Below are 10408 nucleotides of genomic sequence, written 5' to 3'. Positions count from 1 at the left end.
GCCAGGGCTTGGAAATCAGAAAATAAATAGATCATGCGTTTAATCTTTCTGTGCATTGAACAACTTGTTTCTAATTTAAAAACTAGTTAGTTTGTTAGTTCTAAATAACACCATGAGCAGATTTATGCCAACGTTTTCTGCTCCAACAACACAATTCTTCAGCGCCACTCCACCTGCCACTTACTGGAGGGGGTGGCTCCGCCCCCCGCCCAGATGTGCGTCTTTCAGTCCACCGCTGGCTCCAGCAGCACGCGGAGCGTTGGGAAGTCAACAGGAGGAGGAGGTGGCGCGTGGGGCCATTTGAAGTAGGACGCAGGGAGCCTCGTGCCGCCGCGCTGTTCTGATAGGTGGAGGAGCTCGCGCTAGACAGGTTTTACCTGCGCAGAGCTAATGAGAGCGCGCGGAGCCTCTCTGCAGACAGGGAGCGGTCTGCGCCACCGGGACTGGTTTTTTTTTCTTCTTCTTTTTCTATAAGTGCTGCAGATGTGTTTATTTTTTATTTATTCTCCTAATTTAATGCAACAAGCAGCGGATATGTTCTGCCCTGGCGGCGGAGTGGGGATGTAACCTGTTTGAAGTGAGCCCACAGCCCGCGTGGAGCCAGTTGTTGGGACGTGGAGTCAATCTAAACCGATCCAGTGGTTTTTGTTTTTGGATGTAAAGCGGCGGCAGAGGTCCTTCCTCTTACCTCCAACATGACTTCACTGTCAGGGACTAAGGAGAGGGGCAGCCGGAGCAGAAAATATGGGGTAGGTTTTCTTTTTATTGATATTTTATTACTGCAGCGAAGGAGTTGATGCTCCTTTGATTGTCAACATGGTGAACAATATAAAATAAACTTAACCATACTGCACCAAACACGTTTTATTTTCAAGTTTGCTCCCATTTTCCAGGATGTCCCTAAATATGAAAGTGATGACAGTTCACACATCCCCTCATGGTGTCAAAACAAGGAGTTTTAATTTCACACTGGTGGATTTGCTGCCGCATCTCTTCATCAGCCCAGTTAGGTGTTCTGCTCACACCTGTGCCTCTGCCTGCCTCCTATATGCGGCCTAATTAGCCTTAATTTATGACGCACTGTTTGGTCACATTATCTCCACCTCTTCAGTTGGGGATGATTGAGCAGCCGCCCATCAACCTGCTGCTTTATTGTGGCTCCTCAGCCCAGCCTCCTCACCACATCAGTGGCTCTGCACCCTGAAAAGATTCACCTGACCACAAAGGATCAAGTTCTCAACTCTTTGTGGTCCTTTTGATGTAGAACAAACTGGTGATCCGTCTAACGCAGGGGTGTCAAACTCATTTTGACCCAGGGTCACATGATGGTGGCCCTCAAAGGGCGTTTCATATTTAACTTTGACTAAACACAAAACCTCCTTTGTCTCATTGCTACGATTGAGCACCTCTAACAAACAGCACCTAAGCTCTATGTTGTATTTCCTGCATTGAAACAGCGTTTCAACGCATCTTATAAACACTGAAAAGTACTACATGGACTAAACATGAAAAAACTAATACAGAAATACAATTAAAAGTAAAAGGAAGAGTTTTATTCACTGTTGAGTTGTGGTGAGTTGTTGTCTTGAATTCTGAACTGAGTTGCTCCCACTTTTACAGAAACCTCCCACTAGAGGGGATGTTTCAGTTAAAATTTACAACTTCTAAGTGGGAAATTCACACTTTTCGGCAGGGGTGTCACTAGGTTTTAAGGACAGGGGGCTTAGCCCCCAGGAGACACACAGAATTTTTGTATGTTATATATTTGTATTGTGTGTATGTATATACATACATACATACATACATACATACATACATACATACATACATACATACATACATACATACATACATACTGTATATTAGGGGTGCAACTGGATTTCATGTGGTGGGGGGCACTCTATATGAACAAGTGAAATGAATTGGATAATGACACACCAAAGAGGATCTTTACCTTACATTATAAATTAAAGGGAAACTGACAGATTTATGATCATATATTTTAGTTAATAGTGAAATATTAAATGGTTATTTATTCTGACCACATTATATTGAATTTTTGTAAAAAAAAATAAAAAAATTTTTTTTACACCAAAATAATTTAGGGGGGCTTTAAAATATTTTAGGGGGGCTCCAGCCCCCCTAGAATAGGCCTAGTGTCGCCACTGCTTTTCGGTATGAATGTGCCACAGCAAAAGTAGCCGAATAAAATGCCGCAAAATGGAGATTTTACACAGCGAATTTCGCTGGCTACATTTGAACCCTGTGCACTTCCATCTAGTGGTGGGATGCCGACATTTCGTGGGTAAAATAATGGGAGATGTAGTTTATATTAAGACATCAAAACATCGTTGAAGCTCTTGTAGACCACATAAAATGCTGTGGCGGGTCACATTTTCAAGTTTGACATGGGATATAACTCTAAATTTTATACACTTATATAATTATTTGTTATTTTTATTCCAAAGCATTGACTTTGTTCTATTAATTCTCCTTTTCTGATGTGGGCTAATTGGCATTTCATATCATCTAATAGCTATTTTTAACCTGTTTCTCATGAATAATTGGTACCACAGGGGAAATTCAATCATTCAGTTTAACAGTACATACGAGTCTTATTAAACAAGCAGTGAATAAGATATAAATGCAAATAAAACTGTTTGCTGACAGGAAAATCACTTTTAAACAGAGAAACCTTCAATTGGAGGAAACAGATTCTATGATTAGGGTTTTGCTCATCAGTTTCAGACATTTTGCATCATTTGTTGAAGTCAACAAAAAATAAATGATGAACTGAGTGGATTTTCTGAGCAACCTCATTTTGCTTTCCTGGCAAAATGCTAATAGCGTGATACTAATTCTCTCATCTCCTGTTCTTAGATTTTTTTTTTCACATAATAGTGCAACCTGTTGTGTGGGCACACTCATAATGCACATGATTTTTGCACCCTTTCTTTATAACATTCTCTCCCCAGCAGTGAAGAGGCATGCTGTAAAGATAAGTCTGTCTGTGTTTTCATAGATGCCTGACACTTCACCAACCAAAGCTGCCTCCTTTTTCCCGGAAACGTGGTACCGAAAGGCCTACGAGGAAACCGCCCGCTCCGGCATACGCCCGGCCCCAGAGGGTGCTGGCTCCATGCCCAGCTCCACCGGCACTCCGTCCCCAGGCTCTGGGATCTCATCCCCGGGATCCCTCTCTGGATCTCCTGGAACCACCTCTCCGTGCATCGGCACAGGGTCTCCGGGTTCTCTTGGAGGCTCTCCAGGCTTTGGGACGGGATCGCCTGCCTCGGGCAGTGGAAGCTCCCCTGGCAGTGAAAGGGTGATCTGGTGTGAGAACTGCAACGCTCGACTGACTGAGCTGAAACGACAAGCTCTCAAACTGCTCATCCCTGGTCCGTACTCCAGCAAGGTAAAGACCAGGGTTTTCTTTTTTATTTCCTCTCATGTGAATCATCTTGATGTTTCTCACATTTTGTTCTTTGGGTTGTTGATGCTTGGTGACACGAGGTCCAAAAAACTTGTTCTTTCATTAACTGTGACACTTATACAGTGATACGTATTAACTTGAGTCGTGAAAGATGGTGCCTCAAATCGTTTCCTTGCTTGCAGAGTTGCTGTGTCGTCATTTATTGTGGTAATAAATCATAAACAGCCACTTTGTCCAGCCTTCCAATTGAACAGCTGCAGAAGTCAAACAGCCTTTGGGATTTAGGATAATTAATATATCTGAAGCAGTTAATCGTACAGTGACAGAGCCAAACCTAAATGATAACAGTAAACAAGACAAATTAATTTTAACTTGGATTGTTTTATATTTTATTTATCCTAACTGATGAAAATCATTCAGCTCACTTTATTTTATTTTATTGATTTTTTTTTCGTTTTGACAGAATCAATGTGATAGATTACTGAAAAAGATTGACTGCTCATAGCAATTATTAATCTTTCTACGCTCCTTAGAAACATCCGTGGCGAATTGATCTGTTTTATTATGAGTTTTAAAATGTTATTATTATTTAAATCAAGTGTTTGTTAAATAACTTGATTTGAAGTGCTTTAACGTCATGCTCCTCGTCGCGTTGCTATAGCTCATCACTGCTAACAAACAGTGAGCTCTATTTGGTATTTCCTGCATAGAAACAATATTTTGCACGTCCTCTTATAAACACTACGACTGAATAAATGTGAAATAAATAATACGGAAATACTAATCAAAGTAAAACAGTTTTCCTCACTGTTGAGTTGTGGTGAGTAGCAGCCGTCTTGAATTCTGAGCTCTCCCACTTTCTGAAAGAAAATTCCCACTGAAGGGGTGTTTCAGTTGAATTTTTTGATTTGTAAGTGGGAACTTCCCACTAACCAGCACAACTGAGCCGCAACAAAAGTATCTGGCAAAAATGTACATGTCAAATTACCATACATAATCTACAGGCTACCTTTTACCAGATACTTTTGAACCCTGTGCACCTCGACACAGTGATGGAATTAGGGGTGTAAGAAAATATCAGTACACTGAAATACTGCAAAATTTCATTTCCTGACATTGTATCAATACTCTAAAGCATTGTATCAATGTAAACTTTATGCCGGTGGTTCATTGTTGTGTTGTAATTTAGCCTCTGGGTGCTATTTGGCAGCAGTCAGGTAGCCATTTGGCTCCTCCCACCCCCTGTGACGGCAACACTGTAGCAGCCTCTATTTATCTGTTTACTGAACTTTAGCACAAACTATACGTTATTGTTAGCTTTAAAGCAGCATATGCTTATCTAAAGACATTAACCCTGGATTTACACTACATGCGTCTCCGCTCCGCTCAGCTCCGCTCCGGTGCGACACACAGAGGAGGGAGTGTGTGCAGGAAGGAGATCGCTCAATAAATTCAGTGAGAAGTGTGGAAGTCACAGCAAAAAATAATTAATTCTGTGAAAGACGAACTCCAAACACAGCTGAAAACAACGATATAAAGGCTTTTAGTATCTATGTTGAAACTGTCTCGCTGTTGTCTTTCTGAAACTTCTGATTTCAAAATAAAATCCACGTGTATCGTGTGTGTACACATATGCTTCATGCTACATGTTTCCATCTGCTTCCCAAACAGAACGATACATTCTGAAAGCATTTGTGTATCCATATATTTATTAATATAGCTGGGATTTCAACATAATTCCGACAAATTATCCCGCCTAATAGTGTCTTATTTTGAAAATATGGATGTTGTGCTCATTTCTCTTCTTGTTGGTGCGACGTAATCTTTAAAAATTGATTTCGGCGCAGCTCCGGCGTCCGGCAAAAATAGGATCTGTTCTAATGTTGCCAGATCGCCATCCGCTCAGCTCCGCCCTGCGCAGCCAGTGTAAACACTCTCATTGATTATAATGGGTGTGTATTTGCTGCGGAGGTCGGACCGGAGTGGAGCGGAGCCGTAACGCATGTAGTGTAAATTAGGGGTTAACACATATTTGAAGCTCTCGCGGGCTACATGAAATGCTATGGCAGGCCACATTTGGCCCACGGGCCTTGAGTTTGACATATTGATATAAACTTGCAACAGCTACCTGGATCTCTTCAGCATTTGTTTTAGACTTTTGATCACTGAAAGAAAAAGAGCAGAAGACCTCAGTTTAACTGTGTTGTGATGTAGAATAAGCATACAGTATGTGCTTCATATTAATTATAGTGTAGTATTTTATCACATCATATAGTTCTTATTGCAAATGGAAGTTGGAGCTGCTCTACTGGACAATCTGCACAATGACATCATGTCTAAATAACCATAGACTTCATTTTTACCACTATTTTCTTTAAAAAGATCCTATCGACAACCTTCACTCACCAATAGAAATATGAGCAAACTCCTATGTTTAGCCTCTTTTGTTAGCATTATTAGATTTTTTTTCTTATGATGTGGGTTATTTGAACCTTCGGTAAACACACCTGACTGAACTACTTTGGAACCTCTGAGGCAAAAGCATCGGCCCTCATTCAGATTCATTTGTTTTTGCATCAACAAGCATCTGCAAAATGAATCAACAGAACTGTCAGCGAGATCTTTTATGGAACAGGAGAACTGGTTTTACTTCTGAGAATATTAAAAAGGAAGGTTCACCCCCACCACACACACACACACACACACACACGCACGCACGCACGCACGCACGCACGTATGCACACACAAACACACACAAGGTATACATGTTTCCTCTTGCCTGTCACATTAACTTTGAACCAACATTTTAAAACTAAAATGTGTTAAGGTCGTGATGTTTGGGTTGTTTTTTATTTTTATTTTATTAAATCAGTGACATTATGAAGTTAATGTGATGTTTCAGCTGCGCTGCCATTTTTTATTGTCTGAGCAGCTTCACAACAGACATTAGGGTTAGATCCTTTGCTTTAAAAATATTTATAGTTTATTACAGAATAACTCAACAGCTGTCACTTTCACCAGGTAGGATTTCTTGGCTGGTTTTCTTTTGTCTGCCCCCGACACGAGTGAGTTGACCTTCGCAGGTGCTTTATGTCGAAAAACTGAACTCGTGTCCTTGGTGAAGCAATGTGACCTAATAATCCTTCTCCTTCACTAAATGTGCCAGAGCAGCAGTTCAGTGTGTGTGTGTGTGTGTGTGTGTGTTCCTAATGTACCTCTTGTCATTCCCATGGGACAGTGGGGGAAATGTGACCCACAACCCACAACAAAACAAACAAACACATTTGTCATCCCATTGCAAACCCACTCATAAACACACCTCTGTTTGCTCCTGAACACATGACAGGTCATGCTTGAGAAAGGCAAGTCTTGTTCTCACACACAGGCACAAGCCCGACTGCTCTTAAATCACGTCTTCGCCTTGAAATCTAATTATTTATGCAACTGTGACTTGTTTTTGTCTTCAAACGCACCGAGTTTCCACGGTGCAGCTGTCGTTTGTCCTCGCAGCTACACACATTCTCACACACTGCTGGTAATATTATGCTAATGATGACCTTCACCGCTCTTTTGAATATTTTGCTGTTTGTGTGTCTGCAGATCCGTGTGTTTGTGTCTGTGACCGTATGTGTGACCCGAAGGCGTCAGTGACAGGTTTTGTCACTATGTATAAAATTTTGCAAAACTCACCACAAAGCGCTCAGAAAACTGGCGTATTTGTGAGTTGTTTGTTGGTTATTTTCATAAACAAACCAATTTGTTTTATGTGTTGAATTTAATAAAGCGTGCTCATTATTATATTTATGCATTCATTGGAGGCTTAGCTGCTCATGGCTTCAAGGAGAGTTGTCTAGTTTGCAAAGAAGATGGAGATAAGGTGGAGAAAACAACTCACAGCAGACACAAAGGAAGATCTGTGCAATGGTACTGTGGGTTAATTGCTGTCCTTAAATTAAACTCAGGTTCATTTCAGGCGACTGTTTTACAGTCAGCTGGGTGAAGAAGTGAAGCTGGCAGGTCGTTTTGCAGGGGGGCAGATTTGTGTCGGCGCAGGGCGAAGCCGAGCTCCGGTGCAGGCTTAGAAAGGAGCCGAGTGTGTTTTAAGGTTTAGACACACAAGAAAAAAAAAAATCACCCCACAACCACGCAACTCAAAAGCACATCTGTTTTGCAACATCTGCACTCACTTAAGGCTGTTGGTCTCTGCTCCACGGGTCTGTGTGTTTGTGGATTTATCCCTCATATCCACCCCCCCGAATCATAAATGGAAGGAGGATGATCTGCTCTTGGTCGGTCCAGTTCAGTTTGGAAAAAGTGGGTCACTCCATGTGTACACGTTTGTGTGTGTGTGTGTGTGTGTGTGTGTGTGTGTGTGTGTGTGTGTGTGTGTGTGTGTGTGTGTGTGTGTGNGTGTGTGTGTGTGTGTGTGTGTGTGTGTGTGTGTGTGTGTGTGTGTGTGTGTGTGTTTTAGTCACCAGCTGAGAGTCTGGTTCAGATCAGCTGAAAGTCAAAACCGGTCATGTTTAGAAAGTGAAGAGAATACAACTCCACATCAGACATGAAAATAAAGCCAAATAAGGTTATGTTTAAGAGCCTATACTCTTGTAAAAGACCTTTAACTGGCAGCTTTGGTCAGATTGCTTTCATCTGTGCTTTGCTTTTTGTTTGAAGTACAGCTTTAGGCGTTTCTTCTTGGTATACATCATACAATAGGGCTGCACGATATTGGGGAAAAAAATGACATTGCAATTTTTTTCTAACCCTGTGATGTGCATTGCAATATGAAAAATCAAATTTCAACAATTTACTTAAATAACATTTTATTTATATTGCCATCCTATTAAAGATGTACCTGCACTGATCGTACCTCATTTTTGTGCACGTTACATGTTTTTTGTCTTTATTTGAAAGTTGTTCCACTCTTTTGTTTGCTTTTTATTTTCATGGGACCTGATGTTTCCTTCTATCATGCGCAAACATAAGTTGCGTTTTATTAATAAACAAACCTAACGTGTAACCTCTGTGTTTCTTAGTTTCAGCTTTAAAATTAGCATTCATGCTAAACCGTATTTTACCTGTTTTCCTCCTCATTTTTGTTAAGACTCTTGTCGTCTTCCTCCACAGCTTCAGAGTTCACCGATAACAGTTCCTCAAAAAACACTGCCATTATTGTCCCAAGTTTTATGACCAAATTAAAAAAATTTTTTGTTTGTTTTTCTACACAAAGCGCCCAGAGCCACTTCAGCTGGCGGGCATCATCAAAAGAAAAGCTGTTTAGTGACTTGTGGTTTACACGTTGATTTAATTAGCCTCCTACATCACAGGACCTGCAGTGTGACTATTGCTCACATGTACACCACAAAGACGATGCTCTGACAATATATTGTGCAGCCCTTTCATGATTTAAAATGTTTGTATTAACAGATGTATTGATGTCAGACTCCACGTGACGGTCCATTAAACAGACAGAGCTGTTCCTGTCTCATTTACATATTGCTTTTTAATACGTGTCCTTAATTCTGAGGTCATTTGGAGCTTCAGTTTAGTGACACTGAAAAGGCGCTGCTTTAAAGTTCGTTTATGTTTTATTTCTGGGCATTTGTTCAGGTCCTCTGTTGTGTATTGAACATATAACAGAAAGCATTATGTGTGTGTTTGTGTAAATTGGTCACAGAGAAAAACTGTAAAGCACTTTGCAGAACCTGAGTGAGGTCATAAAAGGCACCATTTAAATGTCGACCACAACACAATCACAAACAGCATGCGGACGCTGTTTTCTGACTCAAGTTTTCAAACCCATTACATCATACTGAGGATTAAATCAAATGTGGTCAAAATAACATCTGCACATTTTTAGATTTCTGCTTTTTAAGCTACATTTTGATACCTGGATCATCCTGATATCATGAGCAGTTTCAGAGATATTCCTTAATTTGTCTTCCTAATCAGGATAACTCCTTGGTATTTGGTCTGAATCTTATTTAAAGTACCACAAAGTGATACTTGAGTAAAAGTACAAGTATCTTACCAAAAAACTACTTTGGTAAAAGTTAAAGTCCCCTTTAGGAATATTGCTTGAGTAAAAGTCTTAAAGTATCTGATTTTTTTTAACTTAAGTATTAAAAGTAAAAGTATTGATTTAAAACGAGCAGTTAGATTTTCTGTAAGGACATTTAATAGGAGGTGACCTCCCCAAAAACTGCAGAAATGACTGCTGTATTAAAATACTTAATTTATGTTAAATTTAGGATGCACTAGTCTGTTTCAGTTTATATACATATATCAAGGCTGCACAAACATTTTCTCCAAAATGAAAATCTGAGGGCTGCGGCCAAATGTAATAATATAATCATGAAATACAAATACTTCTGAAGTGCAGTCCTTTTATTTTAATGATTATGTCCTGCTGGAGTGAGTCATCATTTGTTTGTGTACAAACTAATATGGTATCAGAGTTTTATATATTTATACTTCTGATTTAACCACAATTAAATTCACTCTATCTAGGAGTCAGTTTATATGATAGTATTTATTCTTTTACAATAACAAGCTGGAATGAAAACAAAAATGAAATAAAAGTAACGACTTTCTACTTCTTGCCTTTTTTAAAAATGTAGTGAGTAGAAAGTACAGATAATTGTGTGAAAATGTAAGAAGTAGAAGTAAAAAGTAGGCTGAAAAATAATTACTCAAGTAAAGTACCGATACCCAAAAATTCAACTGAAGTACATTAACAAAGTATTTGTACCTAGTTACTGTACAACTCTGATTTTTAGTATTAATTCTAAACAGGAAACTTCAAACAATATGTAAAAAATGAGATTTCCTAACTGGAAGAAAAAAAGTTGGAGGGAAAATGACACAAATTTAAGACTTTTCTGCTCAAAATCATGGTTTTGTAACATTATAGCTGCTTTTTATCCACATACTACTTTGATTCTTAATGGTCAGTTATGTGACAACATATATATATAT

The 10408-nt window shown here is 39.6% G+C and overlaps 1 protein-coding gene across 3 annotated transcripts in view; it reads left to right on the top strand.

Annotated features, from left to right (window-relative positions):
• The first annotated feature begins 267 nt into the window (after positions 1-267).
• kif26ba (kinesin family member 26Ba) overlaps positions 268-10408 on the top strand; it is a 122036-nt gene continuing 111895 nt past the window's right edge. For all 3 annotated transcript variants that reach the window (XM_014017199.1, XM_014017198.1, XM_014017197.1), the window contains exons 1-2: positions 268-749; positions 3023-3415. In XM_014017199.1, coding sequence (XP_013872653.1) covers positions 696-749; positions 3023-3415 — 447 coding nt within the window. In that variant the 5' untranslated portion in view covers positions 268-695. The remainder of the gene's footprint in view (positions 750-3022; positions 3416-10408) is intronic.

This window comes from Austrofundulus limnaeus, unplaced genomic scaffold (genome assembly GCF_001266775.1).
Source record: "Austrofundulus limnaeus strain Quisiro unplaced genomic scaffold, Austrofundulus_limnaeus-1.0 Scaffold163, whole genome shotgun sequence".
Lineage (NCBI taxonomy): Eukaryota > Metazoa > Chordata > Actinopteri > Cyprinodontiformes > Rivulidae > Austrofundulus > Austrofundulus limnaeus.
Note: the sequence above shows the minus strand (reverse complement) of the source record. Positions and strands in the feature narration are given on the sequence as shown.